General features: G+C 34.2%; 2 protein-coding genes across 5 annotated transcripts; one reads left to right on the top strand and one right to left on the bottom strand.

Moving 5' to 3' along the window:
- Positions 1-786: 786 nt before the first annotated feature.
- Positions 787-1,856, bottom strand: LOC130662988 (steroid receptor RNA activator 1-like). The gene is made up of 3 exons (XM_057462000.1): positions 1,743-1,856; positions 1,135-1,629; positions 787-1,049 (listed from the first exon to the last, which is right to left on the bottom strand). The coding sequence occupies exons 1-3, from the start codon at positions 1,753-1,755 to the stop codon at positions 853-855; spliced, it is 705 nt and encodes a 234-aa protein (XP_057317983.1). The 5' UTR covers positions 1,756-1,856; the 3' UTR covers positions 787-852.
- A 1,748-nt stretch (positions 1,857-3,604) lies between these two features.
- On the top strand, positions 3,605-17,708 carry LOC130678583 (uncharacterized). Of its 4 annotated transcripts, none has more exons than XM_057485889.1 (15): positions 3,605-3,845; positions 4,084-4,479; positions 4,551-4,691; positions 4,762-4,978; positions 5,090-5,215; positions 5,368-8,528; positions 8,964-8,987; positions 11,120-11,269; positions 11,358-11,526; positions 12,696-13,488; positions 13,560-14,073; positions 14,158-14,333; positions 14,431-14,556; positions 14,669-14,815; positions 16,914-17,708. In XM_057485889.1, exons 2-15 carry the CDS (start codon positions 4,110-4,112, stop codon positions 16,992-16,994), a joined length of 6,195 nt encoding a protein of 2,064 aa, XP_057341872.1. In that variant the 5' UTR covers positions 3,605-3,845; positions 4,084-4,109; the 3' UTR covers positions 16,995-17,708. The 4 variants fall into 4 exon arrangements, with proteins under 4 accessions (XP_057341872.1, XP_057341871.1, XP_057341875.1 ...); XM_057485888.1 differs by having other exon boundaries at positions 16,899-17,708; XM_057485892.1 differs by lacking the exon at positions 8,964-8,987.
- Positions 17,709-18,615: the final 907 nt, after the last annotated feature.

Raw genomic sequence — 18,615 nt, 5'->3', positions numbered from 1 at the left:
GTACCCTCCCCTGCTTCGCTGACTGACTTAATTTTAAAAAACTTTTTTTTACACTTCCAAATTTACACTTGGAAGGCCTGGAAATTTTTTTGAAAATTTTAAGTCCGACATTGACCCAAATCACTCCCAATTTCTTATGATTGTGAATGTAGCCGTCATCAGACAAATTTAAAATTATAAATAAATGGAGTAAATAATTAATAAAATAAAATAATTTAAATGCACATTTTTAAAAAATTTAATTTTATTAATTATTTACTACATTTATTAATAATTTTAAATTTGTCTGATGTCTGCTACACTCACACTCATCAATTTCTTATGATACTGAAGTTAAAAAATTTTGGATTTCTTTTTCAGCAAAGCAGTTACTAAAAAAAATAAAACCAAAAATATGCACATGTAGAAAATTAAAAAAACTATAAGTGGAATTTTTTCAAATATTTTTTTTTTCTCATTTATCGTTTTTAAAAAAATACAAAAATTGTTAAACGTCGGCGAACTTCAGCCGCAAATATTTTTATAAATTCCACCTGTACTCCTTCAATTTTCTGTACGTGCATATTTTCAGTTTTTTTTGTAATTGATTTGATGAAAAAAAAAAAAAAACTGAAAATTGTTAATTGTCGAATTCCAGGATCATATTTTCTTTGTTCCCTCGGATATAAAAGCAAAAAAAGTCGAACCCTAACAAAATTCATAAATATTTTTTTTTTCCGCTAATTGGACCCGTAGAAAAATTCAATCGATTGTTAAAAAACCAGAGTTAGATATCAATGAACCCAATTTTTTAAACCATGTTCTTTTTTATTTAAATATTTATTCGGTATCATAACTTAATAATTTATTTACTTAATTTAAATCCGTAGGTTTTGATAACGTAGGTTCAGACTTATCAGTAGAATCATCCTGAGCAGTTAAATTTTTTTCTTTCAATCCCAAAATCAAATATCTTATAGCAGAAATCCACGCGGTACAGTGTGCCGGATAATTCGTCATTAAATCAACATGGATTTTATCAGCTTCTTCAATGTCCTTACGAGCTAGTGCTAGAATAAAATAATAAATAAATTAGTAAGTCAACTAGCTAAATAATTAACAAAATAAATAAATTAATTAATAACAACTAAATACCTCGAGATAACATTAATACTTTTTCATACATGTCTTCATGAAGTTTATTTTCCTTCCACATGGACTTCATGATATCCAAACGTCTTCTGACCTCCTCAATCTTATCACAGCTACTGGGTTGGTCATCAATGACCATCTTGAAATTATAGAGAATGTCTTGTAGACATTGCCGCTTATCGAAATCCAACGCTCTTTTTTCAAGTTCTGCTCTCATGGTTGAAGGATCTATGTTAGGAACATGAGGTGCAGTCGCCAAAAGTTCCCCACGTGCTGGTTCGGGCAGAAACGGTGGGAGAACTGGAGGTGGCGCTCGGCCAGGTTGACTCGCTCCAGGTCCTCCAGATGAATTCAAAGGAAATGCAACACGTTTGTTTAATAACCTCTTTGTTGGTGTACTTCCAGCAGGTGTTGGAGTGAACGCCCATTTTGGTGGATCGTTCCAACCGGGATCGTGGGACGCTTGAAGTTTTTTTTGTGTAGACAAAACTTGCTCTTCTGCAGAATATTAATTAACTATTTTACTTTGGAAATAAATTGTGTTTTTAAATTTACATGGACTAGTAATTAATTTATTTGGTTTATTAAATATATATAGATAACCGACTTACCTTTTTGTTCCATTGCTGACGTATATTTATATCATAGGTTATCACAAAGTGAATAATATTTTTGTTATGAATGCTTGTGAATGCTTACACACACTTTACACTTTAACACCTTAGGGTTAGAAAAAAAATGCCGGTAGGTATCGACCTTACCGCTTGTCGATAACTCGAATTTTTGAATAAATGTTGCGCAAGCGCAGATCGATTGTAACATTTCGAGATTCGACTGCTGTACTTTTTTTGTACGGACGATATAAAATTAGAGGCAGTCAATAAAATTTTTTATAAGTAAATATGAAAATTATCATGATACTTTTGAATATTTTAAAATAGGAAATTCAAAAACTTTTTGTAAAATGAAAAAACAAAAAATAATTTAGGACTCACTCACTCGGCATTCCGCAGAAACTTTCTTGAAGTTTTGTAAAACTTTTTCTGCGTCAATTAAATTCTTATAATTTCCACTTTAACACAATCACTAGAACTTTCACTGGAAAAACTGAATATGTGACTCACAAACAGTAGAAATAGATAAATTTAAAATATAAGACGTCCGCGTCATAGAGACGAGAGGTAGCTGACGATCTGAACAAAGACTGCGTAGCAACGACGCGCATTGAGCTCGCGGGAAGTTTGCTGCAATTTGATTTGTCTTTCCTGATGAGTATGAGTGTGAACGTAGCAGATGTAAGGCAAAGTTTAAATTCAAATAACTGATTTAGAAAATTAAAAACATAAAAATAAAAAAAATGCGCAGATTGATTTTCAAATTATAGAAATGCGCATTTTTTTAGTTTTATTTGATTCACATTTAAATCAATTATTTAAAAATTTAAAAAATGTCAATTGTCAGCTACTTCACACCCATTCTTTCCTAGCGCGAGAATGCAACTAAATTTCCACAAGATGGCGACGCGTCTGTTCGATTCTATTTTTTATATTGAATTTACAACAAAGGCTTTAAAATTTCAACTGCTATATTTTGTCAAGTAATATAAAATAATGGATCAATAAAAATTGTAACCAATGAATGATAATGATAAGTATCGTGATTATCACAATAATTTCAAACATTTTAAAATAATAAATTCAAAAAAATAATTTATGACTCACCCACTTAGCCAAAATTCTAAGAAAGTTTTTTTGAATTTTTTTCTGCCACCAATTGAACTCTTATCACTATCACTAACACTTTCACTTAACACAACTTAATATTCGACTCGAAACTTTGAAATTAAAAAAAAAAAATTATTTTTCAAACTTAACTAGACATCGTCACCAAGACTTACAATGAGTGTGTGTAGCTGACAATTGAGAATTTTAAATATTTTAAAATAAGTGAATTAAATGTAAATCAAATAAAATTTAAAAAATGCACAGTCATAGAATTTCAAAATCAGTATGTGCATTTTTTCAATTTTTATATTTTTAATCGTTTAATTCATTTATTCGTAATTTGAAATTTGCCTCATACCTGCTACGTTCACACTCATAAACTCGCACACTGTACACTTTTCTTTTCCGTTTGATTTCGTAACAAAGTCATGATTAATTCCGATAAATTAATAGATATATCACTTCCGGATTATTAAATTACTAATATTATCAAAATTTATAAATATAAACCAATTAAAACCCACAAAAACGAATAAAAAACTCACGACACAAAGGGACGTCCGCGTCCTCTGAGATCATCGGCAACTCTGACGCTGAGCCGAGACTGCGCGGCAACGATGCGCATCAAGCTCGCGGGAAGTCCAGCTGCCTTTTGATTGGCCGTTTTTCTTAGCGCGTAAATTCAAATAAAATTTCCTCAAGATGGCGCTGCGTCTGTTCGATTCTATTTTTATTTGTATATCTTGATTTTCCGACAAGCACCCGAGCTAAACGCGAGCGATACCAGCAATATTTTTAATCATAACAATCAGCTGATGTCTGTACCTAAAATTCGAATTTATTTTTTCCCTAAATAATTATTTATCCCCGTCATTTTAAGCCACTCGCCCAATAGTTCTGCTCATTAAAAAGTGACTGATAATCAAAGTGATTTTTTTTGGTAAAAATAATTTTTTCTAAACATATTTGAATTCTCGAGTGAGGTTACAAGTAAGTTTGTCATGTTTTTAACCTATTAAAATATATATTCATTATACTTTATTATATTTACGCAATTGGTCTACGTCACTGATGCTAAAAATTTTTAAAATAGATAATTTTAAAAATAAATATTCGAATATTAGTTACAAAAATAACTTTACGCCAGTTATTTCACCAGTTCTTGATTTCAAACATCACCTCCATAACTCTGGTTCGAATTTGAAATTAATAAATTAATTATTTACAGGATTAGTTGAATGACAGTATCAGAAAATGCCGGGAAAAATAAAAGTAAAGATACTGGCAGGAAGAAACCTACCAGTTATGGACAGATCTGGCGACACCACAGATGCTTACGTCGAAATAAAGTTTGGTAATACGACGTACAAAACAGATGTCTGCAGGAAGTCATTGAATCCTCAGTGGAACACCGAGTGGTACAGGTTTGAAGTTGATGACGCCGAGTTGCAAGACGAGCCGCTGCAAATAAAGCTCATGGATCATGACACCTACTCAGCAAATGATTCTATTGGCCGAGTGTATCTTAATTTGAATCCGCTGTTGCTACCAGGACACCCGTTGACAATCAAAAACATATGGACACTAGAGGCTACGATGAATACTAGTGCCGGTGCTCAAGGAGGTCATTTATTTTTATCTTCAGCACATTGACCTATTGGAGACGTTGCTAATTTTAATTGCAACTGCTTGCAGGTTCTGTTATGACTGGATGGATACCAGTCTACGACACAATGCACGGGATCAGAGGGGAAGTAAATATCATTGTCAAGGTTGAACTATTTTCTGATTTCAATAAATTCAAACAGTCGTCCTGCGGAATTCAGTTCTTCTATTGTAAGTTATTCTCGTGGGGTTAATTATTGGCAGCGGAAATTATTTATTCGGGTGATTTGATTACTTTTAGCGCCGAATGTTCCGCATGGATACCATGCCCAAGTGATTCATGGGTTCGTCGAGGAGTTGGTGGTCACAGACGACCCGGAATATAAATGGATTGATAAAATTCGTACTCCTAGAGCATCGAATGAGGCGAGACAGACTTTATTTTTTAAACTCAGTGGTGAAGTTCAGAGAAAGATCGGATTGAAGGCCATGGATCTCGGTGGGAATGCCGTAATTGGGTAAATAAAACTATAATTTTGTTTTTTACTTTAGAATTGTAATACGTAGTCAGCTTTTCTTGAAAGATTCATTTCTAAGCAAAAAAATATGAAGTAATGATATATTTACAGGTATGTACAGAATTTTGATCTAGAAGGAGAGTCTGGAATCGTTGCCCGTGGAATTGGAACTGCGGTGACGTTGATAAAAGTTCAGGATATCACTCAGTCGTTGTTCGAAACTTCAACCATCGATGAGTGAGTTTTTACTATTTTATTACAATTACAATTGAAAGTTTAATTAATTGAGTACTGAGATTAGATGGTTTTAGATTAAATTTATTGACAGTTTTCTCTGGTTAAAACATAAATTAATATATTTAATTTTATCTGTCCTGACCTGCATGCAGCCTCGCGTGTGTGCAACTTAAAAATCATGTAGAGTTTTCCGAGAGTGACGATAATTTGCCTTTACTTTCTTCCTCGCCTAATCTTAGTCCCATAAGTCCTTCGAATCTCCCAAACATAAAACTCCAGATGACTCATGTAGGTAATAAATTTCCCAAGACTGATCGCGAGCGTGACAAAGTGTCGGCTTACCCACGGCCGCCTGTTAGAGTATCGGAATTCAAAGCGAGCGCGATGAGAATGCGGCAAATGTCTTTGCAACATAGTCCAGTGCCGAGTGTACGTAAGAATAGTTCAGTTTCATCAAGTCAGTCATTATGTGATGACTTGATAACAGAATCATCGATAAAAATGATGCTGGCATTGGAGGATATGCGCGGCGAGAGCACGTCTGTGTTTTCTCGCGGGCTAAAGAATTTAAAATACCTGCCCAAGCGGGTGATACAAATGAAGAGCAAACTCTCGGATTCTCTTGATGATGAGAGTGATCAGGACAGCACCTACTCCAGCACTTGGTCTGTCGTGGGGTCTGATTCCGGGCGGTCTTCGATCACTGATTTCAGGCAGTCGATAAGGCGTAAAAAATTTACTCACAAGAAAACTCTTTCCGAAGGCAGCATGGCCGCGATGCTGATTCGGTCAGTCCACGCGGGATTCCCTCTCGATAGTGTCAGAGAAGACCACGAAACTCCTACTCCGTCACCAGTTAACTTGCTAACCAAAGACGTTGATCGTCCTGCTGAATCTCCGGGTCAGGATGAAGTTAAATCTGCTGATGAGTTGAAGCCAGATGAAAAAGAACAAGAAGAGACGGCTGTAAGTGCGTTCGATAAAGTAAAGAAAAAAAAATCCTTCAAATATAAGAAACGCAGACTGATGTTGTCATCGTCTGAAACAGATACTTCGACGTCTGAAGACGATGATCCTTCGGAGTCAAGTACTAATTATAATATTCTTGATGATTCCCCTGTTACTGAAACTGTTGGGGTTAAAAATATTGAAGTTGATCTGGATAATATTTTGAAAGGTACTGAGACTGAGGAAATATTTAATTTTACTACAAAGGAGCAAGAGAAAGGAGACGAGATTATTGATCAAGTTAAAGATGATAAAGACATTGAAAGGTTGAACAAAGAACGCGAAGATTCGATGCCAGAGGGATTGATACTCGATTACGATGGACCTGGAGCTTTCTCTCCTTTAATAACATCAGCGCCCTCGACTCCTGAAACAGAATTTGTTGAGAGTGATCCCAAATATACTATTCTTACAAACGAGCCCACGCCGACGACGTTGAAAACTTCGCCGAGTTTTAAATTGAAGCTTTTGGGAAAGCAAAAACATTTTGATTCCACGGAAGAAAGTGTGGTAATTATTTCAGCGGGTGCTAAAAGCGAGTCTATTTTACCTGCTCCTGAATCATTTGCATCAGTCGAACCTTACATGGAAGCTTTACTGCAGCCTCTGATTGATTCAGATTCGGACAGTGAAACTGACAGTTCTTTGATAAAATCCAGTGACATCTCAGCTGTTGAATCCATTGAGAAAAGTAGTAACGAAATTCCTAACGCTACAGAAAAGTCTGTCGTCATCGATATGCCAAATGATGATGAACTCAGCAGTCCAGTTACTGATAAACTGAAACTTGAAGAAGAAAAAATTAATTCTCAGCCTGAGTTGGAAGAAGTCAATAATAAACTGGAACTTGAACCCAAACCTAAGCCTAAACTTGAAATCGAAATAATAAATCCTGAAGCAAAGTTTGAAGAAACAATAATGAGTCCATTACCTAGTCCTTTACCTTACAAAAAATATTTAGTTAACTCGAGATCGTTAGACTCAAAGGAACCTTGCGAGAAGAAAGAAAAAGTATCAAAGAAAGTATCAAGAACAGAGACAGTAATTTATCGCGGGCCACCGAAAGAAAAAGAAAAATCACACGTGGAACCTAAAACTCCAGTAGAAAAAATAATTAAAAAATCTTCTGTATCATCGCTCGTGATAAACCCACCGGTAATAGTATCAGGATGCGACCCCAATCATCTCCAGGTACCGATGTTTGAGACCAAAGACATCAACGTCCGCAGTCCGTATCCCCACGACCCGATTTTTAAATTCGAGACCCAAGTTCCCGAAGTATTTATGGCGCAATTTAATGAAAAATTTTATCACAAGTTTCGTCACCGCGCGATGCTCGACTTGATTAAAACGATAGACACAAAAATGATGGTCCATCATCACCATCACGAACGCAGAGACTCAACGAGGAGCAAAAGGCGTCGTCGCGACCGGGTCAATTTCACGTCAACTCCCTCGCCCGACTCGATCCGCAAATCGAAATCCCATCGGCACTCATCGAGGTCCCGGTCTCCCGAGCAGCATCACCATCATCATCACCACCACCACCATCACCATCATTCGCATCACAATCACCACAATCATCACAACCACTCGGCCACGATCCACGGCAGCCACTCAGCCGTTCATATCTCCACCATGTCGTCACCTCCCTCAAGTCCTTCAATAGTTTCCCTAAAAAAAACTGCCTCATTTTTCGAGCTTCACGATAATTTGCAGCGTGTTAACAACCCCCAGTGCTTAACTGACAGTAACAATCAACCAGTGCGCACTTATTCAAAAGACAAATTAATGCCGCAGACAATTATCGAGAATTTAGACGAACAAATGCACGAAAATCCCCAGCAGTCGCAGCATCAAATAGCAGCTAAACAATTTCCTAGCAGTAGTAAAATTCAAATAATGAGTCCTAACCCCAATGAAGTAGAGTCCATACCGATGGAAATAATTCCACCCAAGAGCCAGCTATCAAATGTTAGCATGAATAAGTTACTAAGCCCCGAAGAAATAGATCCATCTGTCCATAAAAGCCACAGCGAAGGTAGTCTAGGAAAATTGAGTAATAAAAATCATTTGCCAATTACTAAAATTACTAACAATGCTAATTTAACTGACCCGTGTGTGCCTTGCCCGCCTGTCTGTCTTAGACCAGAACAGCAGCAGATCGAGCCGGCAACAAGTCCCGTTCATGGGACGGCATCAGGACTCCCTGGGTCTGTTGGCACTAAAATCACCAGCTCACCGACTGGAAAAATTCCACTCCATCGACGATCCAGCGACTCTGATCTCAGCATTACTCCTAAAGGTACTATCCCACTTTATGTAATCCAACTTAGAGTTATGATAAATATATTATAGATTTGTATGACACCAGCAAGTTTGTGCAGCAATAAATTCTGCTTCTGGAGTGTCACTTTTTTAACGTAGTAATCCTCAATTAAATAGGAACTGTATTTATTATTATTAATTGAATTTACTGTCGATGTAAATAGAGGAGAAAGAGGCCACGGTGGTGGCATTTCCTAGTCCACAAAAATTTAAAACACTTATTTAGTATTTAATTACATAAATTGTAGATTATTGGGAAACTAATGCACGTATTAGTGCCTCAGTCACCTCTGTAACATCTTTGATATAATACTCCTTTATTTCTTATCATTGCATTTTACCATTACAAAAAAGACATATCGGGAAATTATGTTTTTTTTTTCTGTTCCATTCTCATTATTTCTCCTGCCAGGATTTTGTAAATTCTTTCACAAACGTGAGTACCATACAGGGAACAAAAAAGATATGTATCATTCATTATGTGAAATGTCGTCTCACTTACCTCTATTATTTTATACTTTTACTAATCCCTTACATTTATTTAATCGTTAATATTTATTTTGGTAACTTCTGATGACCCTAGAAGACCTGAATCATTTATTCACGTTAACTCTAGTGGCGAGAGATGAAACGACTATTTCAGATGAGAGTAATAATTATCATCGCTGCTATCACATCAAGTCTGAAATCGTCTTTTATCTCGAGTTACACTTGAAATTTTTTTTTTTATAATTAAGGTAAGAGACCCAGTGTCTAATCAGGGAACTAGTACCCGATCACTACATATATTTGTACATATATATCTATATTTAGTAAAAAATTTGGAAAATCCAAAAGTGCACGCCTCGAAAGCTCATGTTATGTTTTTTTTTAAAAGTTAAATTTCGAATAAGATTGAATATCCCGCTCTTTTCCCATAGAAATTTCCATGGTAAATATACGGTAATAAAAGTAAAAAAAAAAATAAATAAGGAGAACATTCCTAATGAAAAATGGCGGCAGTGTGTGTTTGTTTACATGTAAGATTGCCGGTTTTAACCGTAATGATTTATTTTTAAAAAAACGAGAAGGCCTACAGTAGTGATTTTCGAAAGGAACCTTCTTTGCTTATTTCTGAAAATTTTGAAAAAAAAATTAAGTAGTTTCGTCAAGTCGTTCTCGAGATATCCGTACCACGCCGTTTTTTTGAACCACAGACTAATGGACGTCCACAATAAATTTTTTTTAATGAACTTTTTTTTATATTAATACATATTAGACAAATTAAAAAAAGTATCAGGATTATTTATTAGTGTTTCAGCTTTATATTGATGTGTTTTTCATAATGTGTAAGAGTAATAGAAAAAAAATATATGCACTTTAATGAGTGGAAATCGTGTGACCTTGACAGGTCGGTTATAAAGCACAACCTCTCCGCTTCGCTTCCGAGGCGTGCAATATAGATTTACAAATACATAAGTAATCGGGTACTAGTTCCCTGATCAGGTACTAGGTCTTTTACTTTACTTGGAAAAAAATTTTTTCATTAAATTTTATAAAATTTTATAGTGGTAATAAGGTAAGAGACCCAGTACCCGGCCACTCATGTATTTATAGATCTATATTTACTAAATTTTACTGATCGGGTACTAGGTCTTTTACATTACGTACGGTTCTAACAGAGTTTTATGAGATCCCTGATGGCCAGAGTTCTGATCAGAAAGTTGGTGTACATGAGTTGCGACCAACTTGACAACGAATTGTCGACAACTTTCAGCTTTTGTTACTGTTGACTACAAGTTTCCCAGTAACTTGGCGACAATCTACTGCCGCAATCTGTTGTCAACTTTCTGAGAAACTTCTAGTCAACTTGTAGGTAACAGTTACAAAAGCTGAAAGTTGTCGACAAGTTTCTCGGAAAGTTGCAATCAACTTATGAAAAGACCAACTTTTGCGGTCAACTTGGCGACAGGTTACGGCAGTAGACTGTCGACAAATTGCGGCCAACTTGGCTATCAAAGTTTGTCTAAAATTTTATAAAATTACATCAAATTTCAGGAAGTTGAAGTCTTTATCTTTCACAAAATATTATGAAAATTATCTCTGGTTTCTGATAAAATTTTATATAATTTCATACCAATAACTTCTTGGGATCTTGATAACAATTTTGTAAAATTTCATAAAATTTTTTCCGGGTACTTACAAAACCAATGTCTCAATAATTAAATAAATAAATGCTCCAGGACTTTTAGGGTCAATGTTAAATAATTATTAACTATCTAAACTTACTCCGCATGACTACAGGATTTTTTTAAGTTGTATCTATTTTGATAACTAACAATACTAAATAATAAATTATTTCTAGCATGTTATGACTTTGTTTACATCTATAATTGATATTAATTTACTACAAGCTCACACGTATGCCAACTACTGATTGTCGTACTTATTTATTATTCTTATACTGTTTATTTAATTTATAATTTAAAATGCAACATTGGTCTATATGTTTACAGACGATATTGATGTACAGACAATTATTAATATTCTAGTACGTATTACTGTCAGTAATAAAATTTTTTTCCCCAGGTAATTCGTTGGTCTGCAATGACAAAACAACTGTCCACATGAAACCCTCGACTGCGATCGTCAGAACAATGAACCAAGATGCCTTGGAGATGCTGGAGTATCCATTTATTACTATGCAACATTATCCCCCGGGTTTTGTGTTGAATTTAGGTACTTAATTAATATTTCAAGGTGTCAATTTTTTTTTTTAAGTTCAATCGTATTAATAAATGTTTGTTTTTTTTTTCTAAATTTAAAGGGGGATTAGTTAGTGCAAGATCTGTAAAATTAATTGATAGAATAAGCAATCTTGAAGAACCAGAGGGTCGCGATGCTTGGTGGACGGAAATAAGAATGGAAGTGCGATCTCATGCTCGTGCTTTGGGCTGCAATGTTGTCCTGGGTTACAAAGAAGAAATTAGTATATGGTAAAATTATAATTAATAATTCATTAAGGGTCTATAGTAATTTTTTTCAAAGCTTTTCTCTTAAACTAAACCTCTAATCTCTAAACGCGAAACTACACTGTAAAAAATCTCCGGGGTAAGTCCAAGCGGTGTAGGTATTAAAATTATCGGTGTTAAATTTACCCCCGAAAGCGGTGTAAAAACAACGCCGCCGCCGGTGTAAATATTCTGTACCGGTGTTAAAAAAAATTCTCCGGTGTTAAAATAACACCGCTGCCGGTGTAAATATTCTTGACCGGTGTTAAAATATTTTATTTAGTGAATATTCTTACTAACTCGATCACTATACTTGTTAATAAATGATATTTTTTATTAATTTTCATAAAGAACTGATATTTTGTTTGTTTTATAATCTTTAAAGTTAATACTCCATGCGGACGCAGTTTACCCTGCTTTTACACCGGAATTACTCCGTTTTTACACCGGTTACCACGCTTTTACACCGATTTTACTTCGCTTTTACACCGGCTACCCCGAATTAACACCGGTATTTTTAACACCGGTGAATTACTCCTCCTACACCGGTGTAATTTCATTTTTACACCGGGCGGAGTTAAAATGAGTCCATTTTTAACACCGCTCTTTTTACAGTGTAAGAACGAGGCTCGATGCATTACTCTAATTTAGCAGTCCACGTTTTGATTTTGTCGCTCGATTTTTTTGGTACCTCACTCACTTTCTATCACCTCTACACTTTTTTAAAAATATCCATTTGTTTAAAAGAAAAATATGGGCAAAGTTTCCATTTACTGCGCAAGGGCAACAAAGATAATACCGTTTGTTGATCAGAGTGTGATAGAGAAAAAAGTTCTGACCCCTCTTAAATTTTTTTCTCGGGGTCGTTCATAAAATACGTTCGAACTTATGGGGAAGGGGTCGCTTACTGTGACAAGGAGGATCGGAAAGTCTCAGGAAACGTGACATTCGCAGCTCATCAATTTTGAAAATTTTTCTCTTGGTTTTTTAAAATTAATATTTTAAAATGCAGAAATTTGTGTCCTATTAATTTCCATATGTCGTATGGGAGGGCAAAAAAAGTAAAATTTGCCATAACGTATTTTATGAAGGACCTCTTATGATTAATAAAATATGACAAAATATTTAAAAAATGATAAAATTTGAATTTACAGTGATGACGTGTGTGTTCTAAATGCTTCTGGAACTGCCGCAGTAATAAATTTGCTCAATACAAACCAAGATCAAGAGATTTTGCTCAACAAAAGCCAACAGCCAATCACAAACACCGGGGAAGTTGAAAAAAATATGCACAAATCAGTGTCGACAAATAAAAATGAAAAAATAGATGACTGCTTGAGTAACGGACAACAAATCCAAACAACCGGTCGTGTAAAACGTATTTCCGAGAGCAATGATCATGAAATACCGTCAATGACGTTTCACAGCGCATGCAGTCTGTGTCATTTACCTTACAACAGTCGCAGTCTACCTCTCAAAGTTCAAATGTCAAAGTGCGGCATTTGCAAGCGCGCGAAAGTCCCTGACGTATTGTTTACAACAATTGAATTGCCTGAGAACATACCAATTACCGGAAGAGGTGTATTTATAGAAGCAACTGTTTGTAAAATAAAACGGGATGTTCGGGGTGAATTGAATGCTAAAGAAATTTCCGACTGCTTGCCATTTTTAGAGTATGAATTGCACAGTTTATTAATAAATAAGCTAAAATTGAAAGGGATGAATGCCGTTTTTGGCTTGAAAGTCCAAGTAGACATTGGGGAGCGGCTCGTAATCGGTGTGGCGATTGGTACTGCGGTTTTCTTAACTGCATTGCCTAGTCCGCCGGTGCCGCAAATTGCATCGGGTAATTCTTGGCACAAAGAAGAACAAGTCGTAGAAATGCAAAAAGCTTTAATTGAAACCGCCAGAAAAAACCGCGAAATTTATCGCCTTAAGCCGTTAATCGTAAGTTCAATTTTTAAATTAAATAAAAATTAATTTTTTAATTTTTATTTAATTTTTTTTTTTGTTTGTAGGATTTAGAAAATGGAAGATCAATAGGAACATCTGATACTGATGAATCGGAAGACGAATTACCAGACTTTGATTTGGGTACAAAGGACGCGTGTATTCTTGAGATAGATGACGTTGAAGATATGGATCGTATTAATTTACTGATTGAAGAGAGTGCTCCCGAAGGATTCAATGTCGTTAATACTCAAACTATTCCCGGACTAGAAGATTTAGAAATAGTAAGAAATTTACAAATGTTTACACAAATTTCCCGGACTAGAATACCAAACACTCAGTTGACTTCCATGCCGTCGACGCACTTGAACAAAATTCTCCGGACGATATTTTTTAAATTGCGGCGGATGGTACCCTGTGCTCTGTGTGACCTGCAGTTCAAAGTGGCCATCGCTGAGCAAGACGAAATCCAAGTCTCGGTCGTCGGAATGGCTCTGGGTCTCGGCGAGCCGGTTAAAATAAATAAATACAAGCGTAAAGCAATCAACAGCTCAACCAGCCGTGATTTAATAACCAAAAACGGTAACTTTAATTAAACAGACCAATTATTAAATTTACTTAATAAAAATAAAAATCCTTGGATTTATCATCAACGCGCTTTTGCAGACGATTTGATATTCAATCTCGACGAAGACCAGGCAGAGAACCCCAGCTCTGATTCGCCTGCCAATCAATTAATTACACCGGCGACGGTTTCATCGCCAGTAGCCAATCAAGCACAAAAATCAAGACCCAGATCACCGTTCAGAGCCAGAGTGCCCAGCCAGCATCGACATAAACATGTAAAGTTTTTTATTTCCTCTAAACTTTTAATTATTTACAACAAACGACAAACTCTTGGATATTTAAAGTCATTGAAAAGTTTTTAAAATTCTCCAGGTTCCTTTGAAGGAAAGATACGGAGTAGACATAACGCCTTTGTCTTATCTTCCGGGCGGGAGGATTGAGCGGTACTTAGGAAATTTAAATTTCTTCTTCATCAGAGAAAGTACGTCAATCAGAGAGGTAACGCAACACTTTTTTTTATCAGCTATGACTATTTTTTTCTACTCATCAACTCTTGATCAGTTTGTCCTAATAAACTTTCATTCTATTCTTCCTTTCCTTCGGTCAATAGAACGGTGGACTAAGTGGGTTCACTCATAGTTTTATAACCGAAGTATTGGCAATCGTTCGCGCTCATATTACAGCATTGGGTGGCAATGCCATGGTCGCCTTCTTCATGACGCAATGCGTACTCCTGCACAGCCCACACAAGAATCAAGTGAGTCTTTATTATTTTTATATATATACTTATCAGGGTGATTCGTTTTGAACGACTATTTTTTTTTTTCACTCCCGCTTGAAAATATTGTTATAGACATTGAAAAAAAAATTCCCTGCAAGTTTCAGCCCTTAATTTTAATTTTAAGTACTTTATATTTGATTTTGAAGTTTTCCCATTTAAAATACATAGGAAAGTTGGGATTTTTTTTTTAATTCTCTATAACTCAGCCGCATTTTAAGTTATCTTTTAAGTTAATAAAATATTTGTCAAAAATTTTTCCGAAGTTCATCAATTTGACCCCTTCTGATTTTAATGACTGGGTAAATTAATGAAAGGAAAATTATTTACTGACTTGAAATTGAAATGAAATAGCATTTGATGGATTTTTGACAAATATTTTATTTACAAAATTACTAAAATCCCTATATCACGTGAACGAAGAACTTGAACCACTTAACTAAAAGGACCTTTTTTGTAGCGAATAAAATTTCCTAAAAATTCGTTATCTGTACTTTTTCTGTAAATTTCGTTATTTAGTTAATATCAACTAAAAACCCAAATTATTATTAAAAAAATTATGTTCAGTGCCAATACAGAAAAAACAATTAGAGTCCGGCTAAAACTATTAAGGAGACTTTTAAAGAGTATCAAATTGCCTAAAAAATGCCGCAAACGGCGACCCGATAACTTAAAATGCGGCTGAGTTATAGAGAATTAAAAAAAAATTCCCAACTTTCCTACGTATTTTAAATGGGAAAACTTCAAAATCAAATATAAAGTACTTAAAATTAAAATTAAGGGCTGAAACTTGCAGGGAATTTTTTTTTCAAAGTCTATAACAATATTTTCAAGTGGGAGTGAAAAAAAAAATAGTCGTTCAAAACGAATCACCCTAATACTTATACACATACATTAACTCCTTTGCCTTTAAAATATCAAATTATTTTATAAATTATTTAATTACACAAAAAAATTTTCCTTTGACAACTCGTCCCAAAGACTATTCAATTTCACACTTACTCCTTATCCTTTAAGGTCAAACCTGATCCCTTGGGATTTGAAAAATACTAAATAGATTCTTATATTTCACAAAGTACATAAAATTCCTCTATTTTCTTTGTCCGTTATTTGGTCCGTTAAAATTTAAATTCAAATATTTACTGACACTGATAAAGTCCAAGGTCTCTATCGGGAATCGTTAATGAAAAAAATTAAATTCACGGTTTCCAGGTCAATAATTTTAACTCCGTTGTAAAACTGATCGCACTCGCTTCTAATTTCCCTTTATAATCAAAAGAAAAATATTTATCATACATAATTTTGAGCAAAAGACAAAATGATTCAAGACAGCGGGAAAATTTAAATGACAGTATCACTAAATGATACTAGTAATTATAAACTATAAATAATATTAATATCCGTGTTCTTGCATATGTACGCCCACATGTTGCTTATCTACATAGATATTGTATTGCACGATAAAGATCATTCATGAATTCAAGATCTAATTTTCCGCACGCCCGCTCGCGCGAATAAACTCAACAGTGCGCGAGGAATAAAGATATAGAAATATAAATACTAAATAATATATATACATATATATTATATATTATGTATACCCCAAGTGAATACTCTAGTATATTTTACATAAAATTGCTATTAAAAAAAAATTTCTTCAATCATTTTTCCATTTTTTATTCAGAGGAATTAAAAATTAATCTGTGAATTATTTAAACTCTCAAGTATTTTGAGTTTTTATTTTTAAAAATAAAATATTTACGTACAAAAAATGTTTTTCATGTAAAACAAATATTTTTATCGAAACTTCCGTAACTGAAATTTTTTACGGTTTAAAAATTTTATTTATTTATTGAGGATTGAGAAGTGAGGGAGCTACCGAACTTGTATATGACGAAGTAGAAATAGAAATTTAAAAGTTTCCGCGTGGGGGTCGATGAATTATTAAAGAATATTTGGTGCAAGGGTAACTTATCTTCAATTCCTGATATCCAGCATCCACGATCATCATTCTCCCACACACGCGCACACACACACTGTAAGAGTTAAAATCGTTATCTAGTTTGTTATATTCCAGGGGCAATGTTTAATCAACGTGGGTGGAGATGTTGTATCAGTTTCATACTTCGGTGACGAAAAACACAATCAGAACTGCTGACAACACCCACCCTACTCGGCACCGCCGTAACTTTTGGTAGTTTAGCTCTCCCTTTAACTCTGTTGAGGTATTAATTATTATCTAATTAAATTCACAAAAATTTATCTTTCCTCATTAATTACAATCGTATGGTAAATTTGAACTCGTCAGCGCTCCCGTTATAAGCATTCTGCTGATACAGGACACTATTTAACTTATAGGATATCGCTGTCGCGCAACTCTGATTAAGAAAAATGATTTGAAATGATTCAAAACAATTTGAAATGATTTATATATAGATACACTTAGCATGGAGATAATCATTTTTCTTAATAAGGGAAGCGAGACACTAAAAATCACGGGAGTGCTGACGGGTTAATCATCACGAATTCAATTAACGGCAATCGAAAATCTAAGCCGCAAAAAAGTCATGGGAAGAAACAAAATTTAGCAAAAAAAATTGTTTTTTACTTATAATTTTTACATAAAAAAAGTAATTAAGTACAAGAATAATTATAATGTGATTGCAATCCACGACAATAGATGAAGTTAAATTATTTCGATAGTAATAAATAATTCTAGTCGCGTTGATTAATTAATAAGTGGTTGGTTAATAAGTTATTAAATGCCATTAAATTATAGATATTTAATTTATTTATTTAAAAATAATTTCTCTTTAAAGATTTTTTTTATATAATTGTTACGTTGATAATATTTTATTTAATTGCAGTCTTTTCGTTCACTTATTTGATAACGAAAAATTTCATCTATTTTTTATTTAAAAAAAAAAAAAAATAAACATGACTCAAAAAATAAATATCGATTTGTAAATAAAATAAAAAATCGTAATATAAATAAGACGTTAAATAGATACTGTGATTTATTAGTGCAATATAAAATTTTGTGACACATGCACAGAAATTAGTTATACCATAAAAGATCCGGGATCATTTTATTCGCGACGAATCATCCGGATTTGTTTTTTTTTTTCGTCCATTTAATTACAGTCGAACTCCATTAACGGATAATTAATCTACGGAGGGGCAGAAATTTCCGAGTTAACGGATGCCCCTTCTCCCGTAAAAAGCAAACTATACGCATGCGCTCTTACATCTACATTAATGATGCATACATAAATATACACACACACAGATGTGTAGCATCGATTAGGAGACAGCGTAACTCATAATAGGGGTCAAGATTGAGGGGAAGTTCCGAAATAATGGATCCAAGTTAATGGAGTTCGACTGTAAAGGATTTCTTGGCACAATAATTTTTTTCCAGTCCTCAGAAAATTTTTGTCTTCTATTCATAGTGCAAAATATTCTTGTGCTAAGAAATTTTTTTTTTCTGTTCATAAATAATATAAATATCCAATTGTATATTAATATCATAAGTGTACATTTAGTGCGCGGATAATATGAACCCGGATCTTTTAACGTGATCACAAAAAAAAAGTCTAATGTTGCCAATTTGTACATAAATATGCCAATGTAATTAGCAATATAGTAATTAATATGGGTATGAAAAAATATTACACGTGTTCTAAGCGCTCTCTAGACAATAAAAACAACATTTTGTTGCATTCGATACAAAAAATATCGCATGCTACTGAGAGATAATTTGTATACTTATGTGGTGG

The sequence above is a fragment of the Microplitis mediator genome, chromosome 2 (genome assembly GCF_029852145.1).
Source record: "Microplitis mediator isolate UGA2020A chromosome 2, iyMicMedi2.1, whole genome shotgun sequence".
NCBI lineage: Eukaryota > Metazoa > Arthropoda > Insecta > Hymenoptera > Braconidae > Microplitis > Microplitis mediator.
This window is presented reverse-complemented; position numbering and strand designations above follow the sequence as displayed.